General features: G+C 47.0%; 1 protein-coding gene across 5 annotated transcripts in view; it reads left to right on the forward strand.

Annotated features, from left to right (window-relative positions):
- Nucleotides 1-364: 364 nt before the first annotated feature.
- Nucleotides 365-24,146, forward strand: part of LOC104681252 (general transcription factor II-I repeat domain-containing protein 2B) — a 66,661-nt gene continuing 42,879 nt past the window's right edge. For 3 of the 5 annotated variants that reach the window (XR_004057981.1, XM_030932524.1, XM_030932522.1), the window contains exons 1-4: nt 365-523; nt 1,598-2,779; nt 15,671-15,771; nt 20,031-20,169. Coding sequence is in view for 4 of the 5 variants with exons in the window: in XM_030932524.1 (XP_030788384.1) it covers nt 2,302-2,779; nt 15,671-15,771; nt 20,031-20,169 (718 nt within the window). In the remaining variant the exon portion in view is untranslated. The remainder of the gene's footprint in view (nt 524-1,597; nt 2,780-15,670; nt 15,772-20,030; nt 20,170-24,146) is intronic. The other 2 variants (XM_030932523.1, XM_010387491.2) reach the window with 2 other exon arrangements.

Below are 24,146 nucleotides of genomic sequence, written 5' to 3' on the forward strand. Positions count from 1 at the left end.
CAAGATCGCTCAATGATGGAGTCATTGCACTCCAACCAGGGCAACAAGAGTGAAACTCCGTCTCAAAAAAAAGAAAGAAAATTAAATAACAGCAAGCAACTGCATGCACGTTTGAGGGCGGTGTCCGGGGTGAGAAAGGCCCCGCCAGCAATCCATGCCACAATCAGCGATGGCTGAGCGGTTCTGGACCTCGCAGGACCGGGCTGCACGCCTCCAAGCAAATGCACAGCGCGGCTAAATTGGATTCGACAGCACCGGAAACGGCGACTCCCACTTGGGGCGCTGCGGACACACAAGTCGAGGCTGCCTTCCAGGAAGCAAACAAAAAAAGGGGGGGAAAAGGGGGGAAAGAAAGAAAGAAAGAGAAAAAGGAGGGCGAGTGGCGAGCAGAGGCCTCGGCCGCCGCCCACACGCCTCGCAGCGTGCTCGTCCCCCACGCAGGGCTCCCGGCCGCAGCCCTCGGCCATCGGCCGCTCCCAGGTGGCCCAGGCCTCTGACTCCGCGGCCGGCCCGGCGCCCTCAGGTGCGTACCCCGCCCCCGCCGCCGCCGCCGCCATTAAGGGCGGGTTGCCTTTCGGAACGTCCTACTCCCGAGAGCCTGGGGAAGGGAGGTCACCCGACCGCAGGGGGAGGTGGCACCCCGGCACACCCCGGCGCCCCGAGGCGAGGCCCCCCCCCCAACCCCGGTCCCCGCGGGCAGGACCAGAGGTGTGAGGGTGGGGGCGGGGAAGCCTTGCCGCGGGGGCAATGGTCGTACGCACGGAGCGCGCATCCCTCTCCTTCCTGATTGGCCGAGCGGGGGGTGTGCGTGACGTCACGCTCTGCCCGGTGTACGTGGGGCGCTCGCGCTGCGTGCGGATGCGCTTGATTGGTTAGGTGAGGGGGCGGGGCCGCCGTTGTTACCAGGCAACTGCGCCTCGGATCCGCCCCCTGACGTCACGCGCGCCCAGAGGCCCAGGTTGTGGGTTTTGTCTGTCGATATGGTCCTCGCGACGGTCTCCGGGGATCTGTTTGTTGGCGAAAAACCAATCCAGACTCCCAAGGAAAAAGACCGAGGCCCGGGAATTTCCCGTTGCAATTCTGGTTTCGAGTTAAAGGGGGACAAAGGCTCTCAGGGCTGTATTCTCCACCCCTCAAGCCCACGCTTTCTTGTTTCTTAATAACAGCTTCGTTGAGATCCATTGTAAAATTCACCTTTTAAGAGTGAATAATTCAGTGCACAGAGTTGTGCAACCTTTGCCACTAATTGCGGAACGTTTTCAGCACCCGAGGAGAAGAAACTCCAATCCCATTAGGCCGTCATTCCCGGGTCCCCACCCTGTCCCTACCCCCAGCCCCTGGCAATCACTTTTGTCTCCATGGATTTGCCTATTCTGGACATTTCGTGTGGTTAGAACCATCCCAAGTTTTTTGTGTGTCTGGCTTCTTTCCTTCTTTATGACTGAATACAAATCCATGATATGAATACACAGCATTTTGATTTTCCATCCATTGATGGCTATTTGGGTCATTTCCACCTTTTGGCTGTTACGAATAATACTGGTATGAACATTGGTGTACACGTTTTTGTGCGGACATTTGTTTTCAATTCTCATAGGTGTATACCAAGGACTGGAATTGCTGGGCCAAGCTTTGTGTTTTAAGGAAAATAAAAAATCGTGTTTTAGGTTCGTGCTGGTAATTTGAAGTAAGCAGATGTCTAGATGTAAGCTTGGAAACTGGCCAGTTGGCGATTGCTCACGGCTGCAGTTGAAGACTCCAGCAGCCTTTTCTCCTCTTTGCTTCCATTTGGAGAGGAAGGCATCATAGGCTGTGTGACTTCCGTGGACGCGGGGCTTGGCACCAGCTTGCAGTTGGGATCAATCTTCAGTGGCGATTTGGAGTGGGTCACGGTTCTTCCTGCCTGTCTGCCTGCCTGTTTAGTCCCTGACGTCTGCTCCCCAGGGCCCTGGCTCTTCCCCCACGCCTTCAGCCTGCACAGTCCCTTCTCTCATTCTCAGGCTGCGGAACCTGGAAGTACAATTTTCCCCCCTTTACCCACTGTTTCAGTTACCTGAGGTCAACCGTGGTCTGAAAATATTACATGGAAAATTCCAGAAATAAACAATTCATAAGTGTTAAATTGCACGCTGTGATGAAACCTTGCGCTGTGCAGCCTGGCAGTGAATCGTCCCCTTTGTTCAGCGTCCCCACGCTGTGGGCGCTCCACACCCATAGTCACTTAGTAGCTGGCTCGGTTATCAGATCGACTGTCACAGTGTCCCAGTGTGTGTGTTCAAGTCACCCTTACTTTCCGTCATAATGGCCCCACAGCACAAGAGTAGTGATGCTGGGAATTTGGATAGGCCAAAGAGAAGCCGTAAAGTGCTTCCTCTAAGTGAAAAGGTGAAAGTTCTCGACTTAATCAGGAAAGAAAAAAAATCCTATGCTGAGGTTGCTAAGATCTACGGGAAGAATGAATCTTCCATCCGTGAAATTGTGAAGAAGGAAAAAGAAATTCGTGCTAGTTTTGCTGTCTCACCTCCGACTGCTAAAGTGACGGCCACAGTGCGTGATAAGTGCTTAGTTAAGATGGAACAGGCACTGCATTTGTGGGTGGAAGAGATGAACAGAAAACGTGTTCCCATTGACAGCAACGTGTTGCGCCAGAAAGCCTTGAGCCTATACCAAGACTTCAGCAAGGGATGCTCTGAAACTGACACCAAGCCATTTACTGCGAGTAAGGGATGGTTACACAGATTCAGGCATAGATTCTCACATCATTACAAGAAGAAGAAGGGTAAGTACGTTACAAGTCATATTGAGAGAGAGAGATCGAGGGAGAGAGAGAGAGATCACATTCACATAACATTGCAGTACTTGATATACTTATTCTATTTTATTGTTGTTACTTTCTTACTGTGCCTAATTTATAAATTAAAATTCATCATAGGTGTGTATGTATAGGTTGAACACCTCTAATCCAAAAATCCAAAATTTGGTCTGTTCCAAAATCCAAAACTTATTGAATGCTGACCTGATGCAAGTTGAAAATTCTATACCTGTCACCTTTGCCTTTTTTTTTTTGAGACAGAGCCTTGCCCTGTCACCCAGGCTGGAGTGAAGTATTGCGATATCGGCTAACTGCAAGCTTCACCTCCCGGATTCAAGCTATTCTCCTGCCTCAGCCTCCAGAGTAGCTGGGATGACAGATGTGCACCACCACGCCCAGCTAATTTTTCTGCTTTTAGTAGAGATGGGGTTTCACCATGTTAGCTAGACTGGTCTCAAAATCTTGACCTCAGGTGATTCACCCACCTCAGCCTCCCAAAGTGCTGGGATTACAGGCATGAGTCACTGCGCCTGGCGGGCCTTCTTTTTTTTCTCTTGAGACAGAGTCTTGCCCTGTTGCCCAGGGTCTCGCCCTGTTGAAATGGTGGGATAACAGCTCACTGCAGCCTCGACCTCCTGGGCTTAAGCAATTCTCCCATCTCAGCCTCCTGAATAGCTGGGACCACAGGCATGCACCCCCACACCTGACTAATTTTTAATTTTTTTGTAGAGGCAGAGTCCCATTATATTGCCGGGCTGGTCCCACTATATTGCCTGGACTCGCCAACATGGTGAAACCCCGTCTCTACTAAAAATACAAAAATTAGCCGAACGTGGTAGTGCACACCTGTAATCCCAGCTACTCGGGAGGCTGAGGCAGGAAAATCGCTTGAACCTGGGAGGCAGAGGTTGCAGTGAGCCCAGATCACGACACTGCTCTCCAGCCTGGGCGACAGAGTGAGCCTCCATCTCAAAAAAAAAAAAAGAACATAATAGATTTAGGGTTTGGCAGTATTTGCAGTTCCAAGCATCCACTGAGGGTCTTGGAACGAGTACCCCTGAGATAAGGGGGAGACTCCTGGCCCTTCCTTTCTCTTGTCCTCCCAGTTGATTCATCTGCATTCCTACATGCCCTGGGCCCATTTCACAGGTGTCTGGCTTCTTTACTGTACTGCTTGTGATTCCCCTACACTCCTTGCCATCAGTATACATTTTTTTGGGGTAGGGGTGGGGACGGAGTCTTGCTCTGTCGCCCAGGCTGAAGTACAGTGACACGATCACGTCCCACTGCAACCTCTGCCTCCTGAGTTCAAGAGATTTTCCTGCTTCAGCCTCCTGAGTAGCTGGTATTACAGGAGTGCGCCACCATGCCCAGCTAATTTTTTTTTTTTTTTGAGATGGAGTTTCGTTCTTATTGCCCAGGCCGGAGTGCAATGGCACGATCTTGGCTCACTGCAACCTCCGCCTCCCGGGTTCAAGCAATTCTCCCTGCTTCAGACTCCCAAGTAGCTGGGATTACAGGTGCCCACCACCACATCTGTCTTTTTTTTTTTTTTTTTTTTTTTTGTATTTTTAGTAGAGACAGGGTTTCACCATGTTGGCCAGGCTGGTATGGAACTCCTGACCTCAGGTGGTCTGCCCGCCTCTGACTCCCAGAGTGCTGGGATTACAGATGTGAGCCACCTCGCCTGGCCACTAGTATAGGTTTTCACATTGCAGGTGCTTAATACATTTTTGTTGTATGGTGAATCGTGTACTCTTGAGTTTGTACTTGTAGGCTGAGCTGTGAAGCAGGTAGAATTTATTAATTAAAACTAAGCCCTGCGGCTGGGTGTGGTGGCTCACACCTGTAATCCCAGCACTTTAGGAGGCTAAGGCAGGAGGATCGCTTGAGTCCAGGAGTTCAAGACTAGCCTGGGCAACATGGCGAAAGTCCATCTTTACAAAAAAATAATAATAATAATACAAAAGTTAGGTGGGTACAGTGGTGTGCACCTGTGGTCCCAGCTACTTGGGAGGTTGAAGTGGGAAGATCACTAGAGCTTGGGAATCCCAGGCTGCAGGGAGCTATGATCATGCCACTACACTCCAGTCTAGGTGATAGAGCAAGACCCTATCTCAAAAGAAAAAAGCAAAACAAAACAGAAAACAAGCCCTGAGTCTGGGCGCAGTGTCTCATTCCTGTAATTCCAGTATTTTGGGAGGCTGAGGCAGGAGAATGGTTTGAGCCTAGGAGTTCAAGACCAGCCTGGGCAACATAGTGAAACCTTGTCTCTACAAAAAAAATAAAAATAAATTACAAGTTAGCCATTCATGGTAAGCTGTGATCTTACTACTGCACTTCAATCTGGAGAACAGAGCAAGACTGTCTGAAAACCAAAACAAAACCAGAAAACTAAGCCCTTTAAAACCTGAAAAATTAACCTTTGGAAAGGAAAATCTAGAAATGGTTTTTAAAAATAAACCAGGCCTCTATTTCAAGATTTCAGAGTTTTCATAAAGGCAGTGGATGACATTCCAAATGATGAAAGATTGTAAGGGATAGATACAGATTCTAGATCAGTGATGGGCAAACCTTGTTTGTAAGGACAGTAAGTATTTTTGGCTTTGGGGACATGGGGTCTTTGTCACATACATGCAAACCTTCCTTTGCAGGAGAGCAGCTGTAGCCAAGATGTAAACAAGTGAATGTGACTGTGTTCTGATAAAGCTTAATTTACAAAAATAGGCTGCAGTCTGGATTTGACCTGTAGGCTGGAGATTTTTCTAGGTACTTACTTTTCATTAGTAAAATATTACATTAGAAGGACAGAAGGTCCTCCAGGATTGCTGGGAAAACAAAATGAGATTTGGAAGTTTTTGGAGTTTACATCTACAGTTTTAAAGGAGCAAAAAGTGCTGGGCACGGTGGCTCATGCCTGTAATCCCAGCACTTTGGAAGGCCAAGCCAGGCAGATCACCTTAGGTCAGGAGTTCGAGACCAGCCTGGCCAACATGGTGAAACCCCATCTCTACTAAAAATACAAAAATTAGCGGGGTGTGGTGGCATGCACCTGTAATTTCAGCTACTTGGGAGGCAGAGGTTGTAGTGAGCTGAGATTGCGCCACTGCACTCCAGCCTGAGCCACAAAGCAAGACTCCATCTCAAAATAAAAAAGCAAAAAGTTAAGTACTATGTAAAAATCTGTCATCTCAATAAATGGTGCTGGCACTTCAGATGTGAGTAGGAAAATGGTTAATAACTATATCAGCTTTGGGAGATTTTATTCTGTGGTACAAGTTCTTACGGTCAAGGATTTTGAGCTTTATTAGAGTGCAGTGAAATTTTCTCAGGAAAATGTACTTGGGACGGGAAACACTGTGTTGGCTTATAGTCATATTTCATTATTTTCAGTTTTCTATTAATGCATGCTGTGTTCCAAATCATAAAATATAAAAGACAACATTCCTGCCTCCATTTGTTGTTATGTACAAAAGGCAAAGAAAGTACAATAATTATGAAACACTCAGCCCAGCACAGTGGCTCACCCCTGTAATCCCAGCACTTTGGGAGGATGAGGCAGGAGATCACTTAAGCCCAGGAGTTCGAGACCAGCCTGCACAACATGGCGAAACCCCCTCTCTACAAAAAAATACAAAAATTAGCGGAACATGGTGGCGCATGCCTGGGATTCCAGCTACTCAGGAAGCTGAGGTGGGATGATCTCCTAAGCCCAAAGAGGCAGAGGCTGCAGTGAGCTGTGATTGCACCACTGCATTCCAGCCTGGGTGACAGAGTAAGACCCTGCCTCAAAAAATGATAATAATTATTATGAAACACTTGTTTTTTCAATGATTACTGGTAGCATAGTTGACGCCAACTGATAGTATCTTTTTCGAATTCCACCTGGTGTCATCCTGCCTATTATTTTATTCTTTGTTTTTTTTTTTCAATTTTTTAATTTCTATTTTTGTTTGTGTTTTTATTTTTATTTTCTTTTTTGTTAAAAAGCAGACTTTTGACATCAGAACCTGTTTAGGGATTACTGTGGTATAATATTCTGGGGGTGGGCCGGGCGCAGTGGCTCACACCTGTAATCCCAGCACTTTGGGAGGCTGAGGCGGGTGGATCATGAGGTCAGGAGGTCAAGACCACAGTGAAACCCCGTCTCTACTAAAAATACAAAAACTTAGACGGACGTGGTGGTGGGCGCCTGTAGTCCCAGCTACTTGGGAGGCTGAGGCAGGAGAATGGCGTGAACCTGGGAGGTGGAGCTTGCAGTGAGCCGAGATTGTGCCACTGCACTCCAGCCTGGGCAACAGAGTGAGACTCCGTCTCAAAAAAAAAAAAAAAAAAAATTCTGGGAGTGACAGAACTGTTTTATACCTTGATTTTAATAGTAGCTATATGACTTTATATATGTCAAAATTCATAGGGGCCAGGCAGGTGACTGACACTTGTAATCCCAACACTTTGGGAGGCCAAGGCGGCAGATCACCTAAGGTCAGGAGTTTGAGACCAGCCTAGGCAACATGGTGAAACCTCCTCTCTAATGCATTTGCATTAAAAAAAATGCAAAAAGTGAGCTGGACATGATGGCATACGCCTGTAGTCCCAGCTACTCAGGAGGCTGAGGCACGAGTATTGCTTGAGCCCAGGATGGGGAGGTTGCAGTGAGCTGAGAGTGCTCCACTGCACTCCAGCCTGGGTGACAGAGTGAGACCCTGTCTCAAAAAAGAAAAAAAAAAAAATCATAGAGCTGTACACTGAAAAGGGTGAACTTTGCTATAAAAAAATTATAGTTAAATATTAAATCATTGTTAGCTGACTGAGCACACTACCTATGTGTCAGCCCTGCTCTACAAAGTGCAGAAAAAAACATCAAGTGACATGAACGAGTATTTCACCTTTATAATTAAAGAAATGGGCCGGGCGCGGTGGCTCAAGCCTGTAATCCCAGCACTTTGGGAGGCCGAGACGGGCGGATCACGAGGTCAGGAGATCGAGACCATCCTGGCTAACACGGTGAAACCCCGTCTCTACTAAAAAAATACAAAAAAACTAGCTGGGCGAGGTGGTGGGCGCCTGTAGTCCCAGCTACTCCGGAGGCTGAGGCAGGAGAATAGCGTGAACCCGGGAGGCGGAGCTTGCAGTGAGCTGAGATCTGGCCACTGCACTCCAGCCTGGGCGACAGAGCGAGACTCCGTCTCAAAAAAAAAAAAAAAAAAAAAGAAATGAAACATATCCTCATCTAGTCTGGTTTACATCAGATAAAAGAATTTGTATTTAAAAACTGTTTCCTTTATGTTAGGCTGGGCGAGGTGGCTCATGCCTGTAATCCCAGCACTTTGGGAGATCAAGGTGGGTGGATAATTTGAGGTCAGGAGTTCAAAACCAGCCTGGCCAACATGGTGAAACCCTGTCTCTACTAAAAATACAAAAACTAGGCCGGGTGCGGTGGCTCACGCTTGTAATCCCAGCACTCTGGGAGGCCGAGGTGGGCAGATCACGAGGTCAGGAGATCGAGACCATCCTGGCTAACACGGTGAAACCCCGTCTCTACTAAAATTACAAAAAATTAGCTGGGCACGGTGACACGTGCCTGTAGTCCCAGCTACTCAGGAGGCTGAAGCAAGAGAATCGCTTGAACCTGGGAGGCGGAGGTTGTGGTGAGCTGAGATCAAGCCACTGCACTCCAGCCTGGGCAGCAAAAGCAAAACTCCATCTCAAAAAAAAAAAAAAGAATTTTAATCTTTTTTTAAATCTCACAGGAAATGGATTGCATGATTGTTTTGACCATTTTTCTTCATGCTAAATAAAGTACACAGACTTAAGCATTGAGTTAAGAGATCGGTGTTTTGATTGCCTTTTGGTCGGCATCAGGGAGAGACCTCTCTGAGCTTGGAGGTTGTTTTAAGGACGCGGGGTGTCATGATTCTAGTAATTGTGTGTGTGTGTCTGTGTGTGTGTGTGTGTGCATTTCACACAACAACCCATACATAAATATCTTATAATTCATCTTCCAGGCACTTGAGAATGAAGAGACCACTGTTATAATAATTTCACTGGCAGGGCGGGCATGGGCTGGGACTGCCCCACCTAGGACATGTGGTCACCCGCCTTATTTTCCCCTCCTGGGGCCTTTCTTCTGTTTGCCCTTCTGCTCCTCCACTGCGGTTGCAGCCTCTGCCATTCCTTAAACCACCTACACACCCCCCGGCAGGCTCCCATGCTCTCTGTATCCTTTCACGGAAAATAATATTTCCCTTGGAGGGTATGTGAGTTTTAAATTGGGTGATTATAAAAGCATCGGCGTGTAGAATGTAGTTCAGTACATGTTAATTTTCTTTTTTTCCATCCAACCTCTCTTTTATTTGATTTTTAAAATCTCTTTGGCCGGGCACAGTGGCTCACGCTTGTCATCCCAGCACTTTGGGAGGCCAAGGAGGGAAGATCACTTAAGGTCAGGAGTTTGAGACTGGCCTGGCCAATGTGATGAAACCCTGTGTCTACTAAAAATACAAAAATTAGCCAGGCATGGTGACCCAAGCCTGTAGTCTCAGCTACTTGGGAGGCTGAGGTAGGAGAATTGCTGGAACCTGGGAGGCGGAGGTTGCAGTGAGCTGAGATCGCACCACTGCATTCCAGCCTGGGCGACAGAGTGAGATTCTGTCTCAAAAACCAATAAATAAATACAATAAAAACTTTTATTGAGATATAATTCACATACTTATACAATTCACCCATTTGAAGTATACAGTTCAGGCTGTACATGGTGGCTCATGCCTGTAATCCCAACACTCTGGGAGGCTGAGGTGGAAGGATCGTTTGAGCCCAGGAGTTTGAGACCAGCATGGGCAACATAGTGAGACCTCTTTACAAAAATTAAAAATTAGCTGAGTGTGGTGGCACAGGCTTGTCGTCTTAGCTACTCTGGAGGCTGAGACAGAAGCATTGCTTGAGCCCAGGAGGTCAAGGCTACAGTGATTGCACCACTGTGCTCCAACTATGATCATGGCACTACATTTCAGCCTGGGTGACAATGAGACCCTGTCAGAAAAATAAATAAAAATTTAAAAAATAGTGGTGGGCACAGTGCCTCACACCTGTAATCCCAGCACTTTGGGAGGCCGAGGCAGGTGGATCACCTGAGCTCAGGAGTTCAAGACCAGCCTGGCCAACATGGCGAAACCCCATCTCTACTAAAAATACACAAAATTATCCAGGCATGGTGGTGCGTGCCTATAATCCCAGCTCCTCAGGAGGCTGAGGCACCCAGAAGGCAGAGGTTGCAGTGAACCATGATTGTGCCACTGCACTCCAGCCTGGGAGACAGAGCAAGACCCTGTCTCAAAAAAAAAAAAGACAATTAAAAAAGTGTACCGTTCAGTGGTTTCTTAAAATATATTCACAGAGTTGTACAACAATCATCAGTCAATGTTTTTTTGTTTTTTTTGTGTGTGAGACGGAGTCTGGCTCTGTCACCAGGCTGGAGTGCAGTGGCGGGATCTCAGCTAACTGCAAACTCCGCCTCCTGAGTAGCTGGGACTACAGGCGTGCACCATGACGCCCGGCTAATTTTTGTATTTTCAGTAGAGACGAGGTTTCACCATGTTGGCCAGGATGGTCTCGATCTCTTGTCCTTGTGATCTGCCCGCCTCGGTCTCCCAAAGTGCTGGGATTTTTTTTTTTTTTGGACGGAATCTTGCCCTGTTGCTCCACCTGGAGGGCAGTGGCATAATCTTGGCTCACTGCAACCTCCGCCTCCTGGGTTCAAGCAGTTCTTCTGCCTCAGCCTCCGGAGTAGCTGGTCTGGAGTAGCTGGGATTACAGGCGCCCACCACCATGCCTGACTAATTTTTACTAGAGAAGGGAGTCTCACCATGTTGGCCAGGCTGGTCTCGAACTCCTGATCTCAAGCGATCTGCTCGCCTCAGCCTCCCAAAGTGTTAGGATTATAGGCGTAAGCCACCATGCTGGCCCCATTTCCTTCCTTCCTTCCTTCCTTCCTTCCTTCCTTCCTTCCTTCCTTCCTTCCTTCCTTCCTTCCTCCCTCCCTCCCTCCCTCCCTCCCTCCCTCCTTCCTTTTCTTTCTTTGACGGAGTCTCGCTCTGTCACCCAGTCTGGAGTGCAGTGGCGCCATCTCGGCTCACTGCAAGCTCCACCTCCTGGGTTCATGCCATTCTCCTGCTTCAGCCTCCCGAGTAGCTGGGACTACAGGCGCCCACCACCTCGCCTGGCTAATTTTTTTTATTTTTGGTAGAGACGGAGTTTCACCGTGGTAGCCAGGATGGTCTCCATCTGACCTTGTGAACCTCCCGCCTCAGCTTCCCAAGTGCTGGGATTACAGGTGTGAGTCACAGCGCCCGGCCCCAGCCCCGTTACTTAATACACACTGAGTGTAATGACGTCATAGATCAATGGCAACTGAAGGTGTGAAGAAGTGGAAATAGCACTAGGCAAAAATTGTCCTGGTGTAAGTTCTAGCTTTGCTTGGACAACTTGCTAAGCTATAAAATGAGAATACTTCTACGCCCTTTTCTCTACCGAGGATGCTAAAGACAAAACAAAGATTATGAATGGAAATTCTCTGAGCTTCCAAAAGAATAAAGATGGAGCGTGATCTAAGGGAGTGTTCTAGTGAATGGAAACATAACACACCTTTGCCGTTACATATTCTTTGATATACATTTGCTTGCTGAGTGGAATCTAGAATGCTCAAGAAAAGACTTTCTAGGACCTACGCATCTCCTGGCTGGATGCTGCTTCTTCTACTCTTCAACTTAGCCAAAAAGCAGAGAGGCAATTGAGCTGCTTTTTCTGACTCCAGCTCTGTTGCCAGAACAGTCTTTGCTATGAAAAACAATATTGGCTGGGCGTGGCGGCTCACACCTGTAATCCCAGCACTGTGGGAGGCGGAAGCGGGCAGACAGCTTGAGCCCAGGAGTTGGAGACCAGCCTGGGCAACATAGTGAAACCCCATCTCTACTAAAAATGCGAAAATTAGCCAGGTGTGGTGGCGTGCACCTGTAGTCCAGTCACCTGGGGGCTGAAATGGGAGTATCAACTGAGCCCAGAAGGTCAAGGCTATAGTGAACCATGATCACACTCCAGCCTGGATGACAAAGCAAGATGCTGTCTTTAAAAAAAAAAAAGGGGCCGGGAGCGGTGGCTCACACCTGTAATCCCAGCACTTTGAGAGGCCGAGGTGGGCGGATAACTTGAGGTCAAGAGTTCGAGACCAGCCTGGCCAACATGGTGTAACCCCGTCTCCACCAAAAATACAAAAATTAGCCAGGTGTGGTGGCTCATGCCTGCAATCCCAGCTACTCAGGAGGTTGAAGCAGGAGAATCACTTGAACCCAGGAGGCAGAGGTTGCAATGAGCTGAGATTGTGCCACTGCACTCCAGCCTGGGTGACAGAATGATACTCCATCTCAAAAAAACAACCAAATCTCTCCCTATCCTTCCCTTCCCCCTACCATTCTGTTTAATAATAATAGAGATACATAGATTTATAAAAAAAAAATTTTTTTTTTTTTTTGAGACAGAGTCTTGCTCTGTCGCCCAGGCTGGAGTGCAGTGGCCGGATCTCCACTCACTGCAAGCTCCGCCGCCCAGGTTTACGCCATTCTCCTGCCTCCCGAGTAGCTGGGACTACAGGTGCCCACCACCTCGCCCGGCTAGTTTTTTGTATTGTTTAGTAGAGACGGGGTTTCACAGTGTTAGCCAGGATGGTCTCAATATCCTGACCTTGTGATCCGCCTGTCTCGGCCTCCCAAAGTGCTGGGATTACAGGCTTGAGCCACTGCGCCCGGCCAAAAATTTTTAACGATAACAATTTGCATCCTACTGGTTCAGCGTAGCTAATGTTCTCAGAAAGATTCTAACTCTAAGGGATCCTCAAGTGTCTTCAAAGAATTTTGATAGATAGTTGCATTTTTAGAATTTCTTTTCAACCTTCCGTAACTGTCCATACCGGCTAGGGTGTGCTGTGGTTGCAAACGACACCAGACTTTGGAGGATTAAAGGAGCAAAGACTTACTTCTTGGTTGCACTAAAAGTCTGTTGTGTGTTGACTGAATCTGTTTCACGTTGTCCGCAATTTGGAACCCAGGCTGCTGTGGTGGTCCCATGTGAAACGTTCCCAGTGGCCACTGAGGAGGAAGAGAGAGTATGGCAAAGTGAATTTACTTCCCTGACATCCTCAGTCCACGAAAGTCATGTGGCCACACCACATTCAAGTGGGTAAGAAATCAAACCACATGATCTGAAAGAGACGTTTGTGAATATTTCCAAATAACCCCATGTAACCTCCACACTTCGCTCCCTTAAATCTTCAGTTTTGACTGGGCCCAGTGACTCACGCCTATGATCCCAGCACTTTGGGAGGCCAAGGCGGGCAGACCACCTGAGGTCAGGAGTTTGAGACCAGCTTGACCAATATGATGAAACCCCGTCTCTACTAAAAATACAACAATTAGCCGGGTGTGGTAGCGGCTGCCTGTAATCCCAGCTATTCAGGAGGCTGAGGCAGGAGAATCGCTTGAACCTGGGAGGCAGAGGTTGCAGTGAGCCGAGATCACGCCACTTCGCTCCAGCCTGGGTGACAAGAGCAAAACTCAAAGAAAAAAAAATCTTCTGTCTTCCACATGTACCCTCATGTGATCTGTTTGTCTTTTGCTTACAAATAGAATTAAGTCAAATACTGGAGGGATATGATGGTAGCTGACGGGTACTTAATTTGCATGTTCCATTTCAAAAAGTTGTTTTTAAGATTTCAGATAATTTTTTTCAAAGAAATTTCTTAAAGCTAACTTCATTTAGAGCTTGGCAAAATGCATCAGCCAGGCACAGTGGCTCATGCCTGTAATCCCAGCACTTAAGCAGGCCGACACAGGAGGATGGCTTAAGCCCAGGAATTTGAGATCAGCCTCGGTGATAGAGCAACACCCCATCTTTACAAAAAAAATGTTAAAAAATATAGCTGGGTCTGGTGATACATGTCTGCAGTCCCAGCTACTCCAGAGGGTAAGGCAGGAGGATCACTTGAGCCTGGGAGTTGGAGGATATAGTGAGCCATGATTGTGCCACTGCACTCCAGACTGGGTGACAGAGTGAGATCCTGTCTCTAAAAACAAAACAAACAAACAAAAAGCTAAAAAAAAAAAAAAAAAAAAAAAAAGCTTGACAAAATTTAGAGTGAGCTTTTAGGAGACAGAAGTCCAAAAGGAAGAGGGAAAGAAGGAATTTTCTCTTCCTATCTTTAGTACACAAACCCTTTCCTTTCTATAGTATGTCCTTTCTATGTCTAAGTGAAACAGGATGGTAGCTGTCACAACCATGCTGAAATCTGACTAAACGTCATTGGATCAATAAGATATGAATCCTCTTCTCATCTGGGAAAGAACATGCTCCTGTCACATAATATCTGAGTTTGTTTTATGGGGAGGCCATGTGTAGGTTTAGTGGAAAATATATGCTGTAAAGTTAGCATAAAAATAAATTTAAAAGGCTGGGTGAGGTGGCTCACACCTGTAATCGCAGCACTTTGGAAGGCCTAGGCAAGTGGATCACTTGAGGTCAGCAATTCGAGACTGGCCTGGTCCAACATGGTGAAACCCCGTCTCTACTAAAAATACAAAAATTAACCAGGCGTGGTGGTGGGAGCCTGTAACCCCAGCTACTTGGGAGGCTGAGGCAGGAGAATCGCCTGAACCTGGGAGGCAGAGGTTGCAGTGAGCCGAGATTGTGCCACTGCACTCCAGCCTGGGCGGCAGGGCAAGACTCCGTACCCTCCAACCCCTGCCAAAAAAAAAAAAAGGCTAGGCATGGTGGCTCATGCCTATAATCCCAGCACTTTGGGAAGCCGAGGCAGATGGATCGCGGTCACTTGAGACCAGGAATTTAAGACCAATGTGGGCAACATGGCAAAACCTTGTCTCTACAAAAATATATATATATATATCCAGGTGTGATGGTGTGTGCCTGTAGTCCCAGCTGCTTGGGACCCTACAGTAAGCTGAGATTGCCCCACTGCACTCCAGCCTGAGCGATAGAGCAAGACCCTGTGTCTCAATAAATAAATAGTTTTTAAAAAAGGAAGTTGACTGGGCACGGTGGCTCATGCCTGTAATCCCAGCACTTTGGGAGGCCAAGGCAGGCGGATCGCCTCAGGGCAGGAGTTCGAGACCAGCCTGGCCAACATGGCAAAACCCATCTCTACTAAAAATACAAAAATTAGCTGGGTGTGGTGGCAGGCATCTGTAATCCCAGCTACTCAGGAGGCTGAGGCAGAAAAGAATCACTTGAACTCAGGCAGTGGAGGTTGCAGAAGCTGAGATCGCGCCGTTGCACCAGCCTGGGCAACAGGAGTGAAATTCAGTGTCCAAAAAAATAGAAAGCAGGGTTGGGCGCGGTGGCTCACACCTGTAATCCCAGCACTTTGGGAGGCCAAGGAAGCCAGATTGCTTGAGCTCAGGAGTTTGAGACCAGCCTAGGTAACATGGCAAAAACCCATCTTTACAAAAACTACAAAAATTAGCCAGGTGTGGTGGTGCTCACCTGTAGTCCCAGCTACTGGGGAGGCTGAGGTGGGAGGATCGACTGAATCCAGGGGGCAGAGGTTACAGTAAACTGTGATTGTGCCACTGCACTCTAGCCTGGGTGACAGAGCAAGACCCTGTCTCAAAATAAAATAAAATAAGTTAGCATTACTATTCAGGAGCTCATGGGCAAGTCACTAAATGCCTTTACATTTCAGTTTCTTCACCTCGAGAGGAAAGTTTGAACTAGATCTTTTGTGAGCACCCTCACAGCTCTAAATGTGGGTTTCAGACTCTGAATTTTTGCCACTTTCTTATTGCTTCTCTTGCACAGGGATCATGGCCCAGGTAGCAGTGTCCACCCTGCCTGTTGAAGAAGAGTCCTCAGAGAGCAGGATGGTGGTGACATTCCTCGTGTCTGCCCTCGAGTCCATGGTGAGACAGCCTGACACTTGTCTGACATTCCATAGATGGGTCATTGTCGAAACGACAAAATCATTAAACACTTTAGTATCCCCCCCTTTTTTTTTTTCAGGACAGAGTCTCACTCTGTCGCCCAGGCTGGAGTGCTGTGGCTCGATCTCAGCTCACTGCAACCTCTGCCTCCCAGGTTCAAGCAATTCTCCTGCCTCAGCCTCCCGAGTAGCTGGGATTATAGGCACCCGTCACCACGTCCAGCTAATTTTTGTTTTTTTGGTTTTTTTTGAGACGGAGTCTTGCTCTGCTGCTCAGGCTGGAGTGCAGTGGTATGATCTCGGCTCACTGCAACCTCTGCCTCCCAGGTTCAAGCAGTTCTCCTGCCTCAGCCTCCTGAATAGCTGGGATTACAGGTGCCTGCCACTATGCCCGGCTAATTTTTTGTATTTTTAATAGAGATGGTTTCACCGTGTTGGCCAGGCTGGTCTCAAACTCCTTACCTCTCAGGTGATCTGCCCACCTCGGCCTCCCAAAGTGCTGAGATTACAGGCGTGAGCCACTGTGCCCGGCTGCTTCAGTATCACTTTTGATGTTTGCCTTCTATCTGACATCTATATAAGGGTATTCTTTATAGAGGATAATGGGCTAGTCAGATTATTTATGTGTTTGTATATTACACTATGGATGCAATTATATAAACTTAAGCTCCCAGAACTGAAATGTAATGAATGGTAACCTTTGTTACCATGTTTGAGAATATTTTTAATATCTAAATTCAAAAGTAAATAGGCCAGGCGCAGTGGCTCATGCCTATAATCCCAGCACTTTGGGAGGCCAAGGTGTGTGGATTACTTGAGTTCAGGAGTTGGAGACGAGCCTGGCCAACATGGTGAAACCCTGTTTCTATTAAAAATACAAACATTAGCTGGGTGTGGTGGCAGGCAGCGCCTGTATTCCCAGCTACTCAGGAGGCTGAGACACGAGAGTCACTTGAACCCAGGAGGTGGAGGTTGTAGTGAGCTGAGATTGTGCCATTGCACTCCAGCCTGGGTGACAGAGTGAGACTCTGTCTCAAGAAAAAAAAAGTGAATAGCCTATTTATATATATCTATTTACACCCAAAAGGTAAACTTTACCTGGTGGATGAAAATTTGATGAGAAATTTACATAACTCCAAAGTATCTGATCAGAAGATATTTATTGATTAAAAAAGGAAAATCAGTAACTTTACAGTGCAGAAATCTGATAGACACCACATCATTCAAGTGATCAAAATTAGCGTAGTCAGCCTGTAACCCCAGCGGTTTGGGAGGCGAGGTGGGAGGATGGCTTGAGGCCAGGAGTTGGAGACCAGCCTGGGCAGCATAGTAAGACCTTGTCTCTACAAGACTATTTTTAAAAAATTAGCTAGAGGGGATGGTGCTATAGTTCCAGCTAGTTGGGGTGCTGAGGTGGAAGGATTGCTCGGGCCTAGGAGTTCAAGTCTGCAGTGAGCTAGCATGACACTGCACTCCAGCCGGCACAACACAAGACCCTGACTCTAAAAAAACAACAACAACAACAACAAAAACCATGCAAGTTGGAATTAATTTTAAAAGAAAGCATTAGGGGTAGGCAGGGTGGCTTACGCTTGTAATCTCATGTAATCTCACCACTTTGTGAGGCTGAGGCCAGAGGATCGCTTGAGCTCAGGAGTTTTGAGACCAGCTTGGGTAACATAGTAAGACCTTGTCTCTACTAAAAAAATTTTTAGGCTGGGTGCGGTGGCTCATGCCTGTAATCCCAGCACTTTGGGAGGCCGAGGCAGGCAGATCACGAGGTCAGGAGTTTGAGACCAGCCTGGCCAACATGGTGAAACCTGGTTTCTACTAAAGATACAAAAAAATTAACCAGGCATGGTGGCACATGCTACTTGGGAGGCTGAGGCAGGAGAATCGCTTGAACCCAGGAGGCAGAGGCTGCAGTGAGTCGAGATCATGCCATTGCACTCCAGCCTGGGCGACAGGGCAAGGCTCTGTCTCAAAATAAATAAATAAATAAAAATAAAAAATTTTATAAATTAGCCGGGTGTGGTGACACATGCCTGTAAGTCCCAACTACTGGAGAAGCTGAGGCAAGAGGATCTCTCAAGCCTAGGAGATGAAGGCTGCAGTGAGCTAGGGTTGCACCACTCTACTTCAGTCTGGGTAACAGAACAAGATCCTGTCTCAAATGATAATAATAATAAAAGAAAGAATTAGGATCCATTTGAAGAAAACTCGAAATATCTTTCCCAGGGACATTGTTTAAGAACTGATCACATTCCTTTCATTTAACAGAGAAGGTCCCCCTCACAGAGATCTTATATCCTACTTGGGAGACAAACAATAAACGATTCGGCTGGGCGTGGTGACTCACGCTTGTAATCCTAGCACTTTGGGAGGCCAAGGGAGACAGATTGCTTGAGCCCAGGAGTTGAGGACCAGCCTGGCCAACATGGTGAAACCCCATCTCTACTAAACATACAAAAATTAGCTGGGCATGGGGGCGCATGCCAGTAGTGTTAACTACTTGGGAGGCTGAGGTGGGAGGATCACCTGAGCCAAGGAGGTCGAGGCTGCAGTGACCGTGATCACACCACTGCAATCCAGGTTGGGTAATAGAGTGCCACCTTGTTTTAAAAAAAAAACCCAGTAAATTCTATGTGTGTGTTTCTTATCAGTAAATAAAATATTATAAAGAAAAGGAGGCAGGGTGTGGTGGCTATAATGCCAGCACTTTGGGAGGCCGAGGAGGATGGATTGATCACCTGAGGTCAGGAATTGAGACCAGCTTGGTCAACTTGGTGAAACCCTGTCTTTACTAAAAATACAAAAATACTAGCTGGGTGTGGTGGCAGGCACCTTTAATCCCAGCTAACGTGGGAGGCTGAGGGAGAGGTTTCAATGAGCTGAAATCACACCACTGCACTCCAACCTGGGTGACAGAGCAAGAATCCGTCTCAAAAAAAAAAATAAAAATAAAATAAATAAATAAATAAATAAATGAAAGGCCTGTGTATATGAAGAGGTAACCAGAAAGTCTGCAGCCAAAAACACAGGGAAAAATCGTATTGGAGACCCATGTCAGGCAGTCAATAAAAATATGTTCTTTGGGTTTTATGATGTTTATGATGTTTGCTTGATTTGTTTTGGTTTCCTTTCTCGGTGATTTTTCTCATTCTAAATAAATATTCTGGCTGGGCGTGGTGGCTCACGCCTGTAATCCCAGCACTTTGGGAGGCCAAGGTGGGAGGATCACGAGGTCAGGAGATCAAGACTGTCCTGACTAACACAGTGAAACCCCATCTGTACTAAAAATTAGAAAAATAAAAAAATTAGGCCTGGTGGTGGGTGCCTGCCTTCCCAGCTATTTGGGAGGCTGAGGTGGGAGAATGGCGTGACCCCCGGGAGATGGAGCTTACAGTGAGCCAAGATCGTGCCAGTGCACTCCAGCCTGGGCGACAGAGCAAGACTCCATCTCTGTCTCAAAAAACAAAAATAAAAATAATATAAATAAATATTCCTTTTGCTACCTAATTTTTTTTTTTTTTTTTTTTTTTTTTTTTTTTTTTTTTTTTTGAGACGGAGTCTCGCTCTGTCGCCCAGGCTGGAGTGCAGTGGCCTGATCTCAGCTCACTGCAAGCTCCACCTCCCGGGTTCGCGCCATTCTCCTGCCTCAGCCTCCCCAGTAGCTGGGACTACAGGCGCCCGCCAGGTCGCCCGGCTAGTTTTTTGTATTTTTTTTTTTTAGTAGAGACGGGGTTTCACCATGTTAGCCAGGATGGTCTTGATCTCCTGACCTCGTGATCCGCCCGTCTCGGCCTCCCAAAGTGCTGGGATTACAGGCTTGAGCCACCGCGCCCGGCCTTTTTTTTTTTTTTTTGAGATGGAGTCTGGCTCTGTCCCCCAGACTGGGGTGCAGTGGCGCGATCTCGGCTCACTGCAAGCTCCGCCTCCCGGGTTCATGCCATTCTCCTGCCTCAGCCTCCCAAATAGCTGGGACTACAGGCGCCCGCCACCACGTCCGGCTAATTTTTTTTGTATTTTTAGTAGAGACGGGGTTTCACCTTGTTAGCCAGGACGATCTCAATCTCCTGACCTCGTGATCCTCCCGTCTCTGCCTCCCAAACTGCTGAGATTACAGGCGTGAGCCACCGCGCCCGGCCCTAATTTTGTATTCTTAAAGCAGGCCTCCCAGGCACCGCGAACTTGGATCTGCCCTTGTAGATAATACATCCCCTTTTGTTTCTGTTTCAGTGTAAAGAACTGGCCAAGTCCAAGGTAGAAGTGGCCTGCATCGCAGTGTACGAAACAGACGTGTTTGTCGTCGGAACCGAGAGAGGATGTGCTTTTGTTAATGCCAGGACGGATTTTCAGAAAGATTTTGCAAAATACTGTAGGTGTTGTAATTTTATCCTTTGTATTCCCAATCTCAAAAGGATTGCAGGCAAAACTTCCGTAGTCTTCTAAGATATCCTAAGCATTCGCCTAGAAACGATCCTAACACATCTTCTTGGATTCAGCTTACCAAACACTGCTTAACACTGCAGAGCCCAAGACAAATGGTCATTTTATTTTGTGCTAGGTCCTCAGCAGTACTCTGGTTTCTTAGAATAAATTTCAAGGACATAGAACAAATTATCTTTAATTCCTAAAATAAACACACATTTTAACAAAATACTCTTACTTTAGTCCTTTCCAAAGGAAGGGGAAAAGCTTTTCCAGAGCTTGTTGTGTATCACTACCTATTAATAACCATTATACAATTACTCCTTTTTTCCTTTTTTTTTTTTTTTTTTTGAGACGAAGTCTCGCTCTGTCGCCCAGGCTAGAGTGCAATGGCGCGATCTCAGCTCACTGCAAGCTCCACCTCCCGGGTTCATGCCATTCTCCTGCCTCAGCCTCTGGAGTAGCTGGGACTACAGGCACCCACCACTACGCCCAGCTAATATTTTGTACTTTTAGTAGAGAAGGGGTTTCACCAAGTTAGCCAGGATGATCTCGATCTCCTGACCTTGTGATCCACCCTCCTCGGCCTCCCAAAGTGCTGGGATTACAGGCGTGAGCCACTGCACCCTGCCCTTTTTTTTTTTTTCTTTTTTTTTTTTGAGACAGAGTTTCACTGTGTCACCCAGGCTGGAGTTCAGTGGTGCGATCTTGGCTCACCACAACCTCCGCCTCCCAGGTTCAACTAATTCTCCTGCCTCAGCCTCCCGAATAGCTGGGATTACAGGCACCCTGCACCATGCCCAGCTAATTTTTATATTTTTGGTAGAGATGGTGTTTCACCCTGTTGGCCAGACTGGTCTCGAACTCCTGACCTCAAGTGATCTGCCCACCTCTGCCTCCCAAAGTGCTAGAATTATCGGTGTGAGCCACTGCACCTGGCCGTTTTTTCCTTTTCTTAGTATGGTAATTTCAGAGCCTTCAATATGCCAGGGTGTGCTGCAAGCATCTAGTGTGAGTGAACATATGTGGCCATATGTCAAGGAACTACTCTACGTGTTAAAAACTACACCTTCTGCCAGGCACAGTGGCTCATGCCTGTAATCCCAAAATTTTGGGAGGCCGAGGCAGGTGGATCACTTGAGCTGAGGAGTTTGAGGCCAACCTGGGCAACATGGCAAGACTCTATTTCTACTAAAAAATACAAAAAAAAAAAAAAGTAGATGGGCGTGGTGGCACTTGCCTGTTGTCTTAGCTACTCAGGAGGCTCAGGTGGGAGGATTGCTTGAGCCCAGGAGGTCAAGGCAGCAGTGAGCCATGATCATACCACTGCACTCTAGTCTGGCCTATGAGTGAGACCCAGTCTCAAGACAAAACAAAACCAGACAAAAAACTACACCTTTTATGGTGGTAATCTCTAACACTGTAGGTTGTTTACCAAGTATTGATACAGCAATTTAATATTCCTTGTAACCATGAAAGGATAAAAATCAGAAAGGTTTGTCAGAGGGTATAAGGGTGTGTGTGTGTCTGTGTGTGTGTGTGTGTTTGTGTGTACAGAGGGAGGTCTCTATGGATTGGCAGAGGGTATATAAAGTGTGTGTGTGTATGTAGATTAGATAGATGGGTAGATAAATAAGAGAAAGGAATTATATACATATGTATGTAGATAGATTACATAAATGGATAGATAATAGATGAGAGAGAGGAATTATATATATATGTATGTAGATAGCTTAGATGGATGGATAGATAAGGGAGAGAGGAATTATATATATATAATGTATATAGATAGATTAGATGAATGGATAGATAGAGATAGATAGATAGGGCCAGGCATGGTGGCTTACACCTGTAATCCCAGCACTTTGAGAGGCCAAGGCGGATCATGAGGTCAGGAGATCGAGACCATCCTGGCTAACATGGTGAAACCCTGTCTCTACTAAAAAATACAAAAAAATTAGCTGGGCATGGTGGTGGGTGCCTGTAGTCCCAGTTACTCCGGAGGCTGAGGCAGGAGAATGGCGTGAACCCGGGAGGCAGAGCTTGCAGTGAGCCAAGATGGTGCCACTGCACTCCAGCCTGGGCGACGGAGCAAGACTCCGTCTCAAAAGAAAAACAAAGAAAAGATAGATAGATAGGTAGATGGATAGATAGATAGATAGATAGATAGAAAGAATAGATAAAGAGAGGGGGGAATTGAGTGATATATTGATTCAAATTTATTTCCAAGGTCCCAGATTAAGGTCTCCACTATCAAGAAGATAGACTAAAAAATGAAGCCATCTTTAAAGAATACAGTCAGTGTGTAGTTGATACACAAGAAGGGTATTCCCAGTTCATTAACGTCAGATGCCAGTTGAATTTCTAATCATTGAAATTTGCTTGTAGATTTTTGTAAGATTCGTAGTTGCATGTTAATTTCATTGTCACAAATATTTTCTCTAGTATTCATCTTGTAATGAAACTGTTCTGAAATTGGTGTGATAATCTTTTTATATTTTCTTTTCTTTCAATAACATCAACTTTTAGTTTAGATTCGGGTGGTACATGTACAGATGTTACATGGGTATATTCCGTGATGCTGTGGTTTGGGGTGCGGTAGTGAGCATGGCACCCCATAGTTCATTTTGCAACCCTTGCCCCCACTTCCCTCTTTCCTCTAGGAGTCTCCAGTGTCTATTGTTCCAATCTTTATGTCCATGTGTACCCAAGGATTGGCTCCCACTTATAAGTGAGAACATGTGGCATTTGGTTTTCTATTCCTGCATTAATTTACATAGGATAATGGCCTCCAGCTGCATCCACATTACTGCAAAGGATATGATTTCTTTCTTTTTTATGGCCGCAGGTTTTTCGTTTTTGTTTTTGTTTTTTGAGACAGAGTTTTGCCCTTTCGGCCAGGCTGGAGTGCAGTGGCGTGATCCCCGGCTCACTGCAACCTCCACCTCCTGGGTTCAAGCCATTCTCCTGCCTCAGCCTCCCAAATAGCTGAGACTACAGGTGCCTGCCAACACACCCAGCTAATTTTTGTATTTTTTAGTAGAGCCAGGGTTTCGTCATGCTGTCCAGGCTGGTCTTAGACTCCTGACTGATTTGTTTTCCTAAGACCACCAGAGCGGGCACAAAAGAACCAGCAGGTAGGTAAGGTTAGGAGCAAAACTGCAAATTTATTTTTGGTCACCTAGCTTCAGGGGAAGAAGGTGGGTAGGGAGAGGTCTGTCGGCCTCCGGCAAAGGAGGCCGACAGAGTCCCCCGGTGGGGCTCTCGGGTGGGGTTCCTGATACAGTCCCAACATCCCGACAGGAGTGGGGCTGGGAAGTCCACGCGTGGCGTCCATCCGGAGCGGCTTTTCTAGGAGTGGGAGGGCAATAGGCGGGGCACGGGCGTGTTGGGGGGCGTTCCGCAGGTGCAACCAGGTAAATCTTGGTCTCTTCGGATTGACGTCACCTGGCGCATGCCCGGTTGGTCTGCACCTTCCCGGGCGCTGGCTGCATTTTCGCGCACGTGGGAAAAGTTGTTGATGAAGAACCCGGAAGTGCACCATCTTGCCTCCGTTCATCCAAACAGTCCAACCTTTTATTGGTAATAGTGATAAGGGGCGCCGTGGTCTGTCTGGCTACTTCCTGCTGTTAAGGGGCGTCGTTAAGGTCGGGGCCAATGGTTGGCATTTGGACGTACGGAATCTTGGCACGGAGAAATTTGATCAAAATGGGGACAAAACATAAAATAAGGCACAGTACTAGTATAGGAATGAGGAATGGAAGCATTTGTTGGAATATGGGCAAAACCCAGAAGGATAGTCCTGGCAAGGCTGAGGAGTATGAGATAGTTAAGAAAATTTAGTAAGTTTGAGGCGAGTGGGGGAAAGCCAAACTGATTTCCACTGATTGCTTTCGATAGGGGCCCTTTTTAGCTGGGAATGAG

This window comes from Rhinopithecus roxellana, chromosome 6, assembly GCF_007565055.1.
Source record: "Rhinopithecus roxellana isolate Shanxi Qingling chromosome 6, ASM756505v1, whole genome shotgun sequence".
NCBI lineage: Eukaryota > Metazoa > Chordata > Mammalia > Primates > Cercopithecidae > Rhinopithecus > Rhinopithecus roxellana.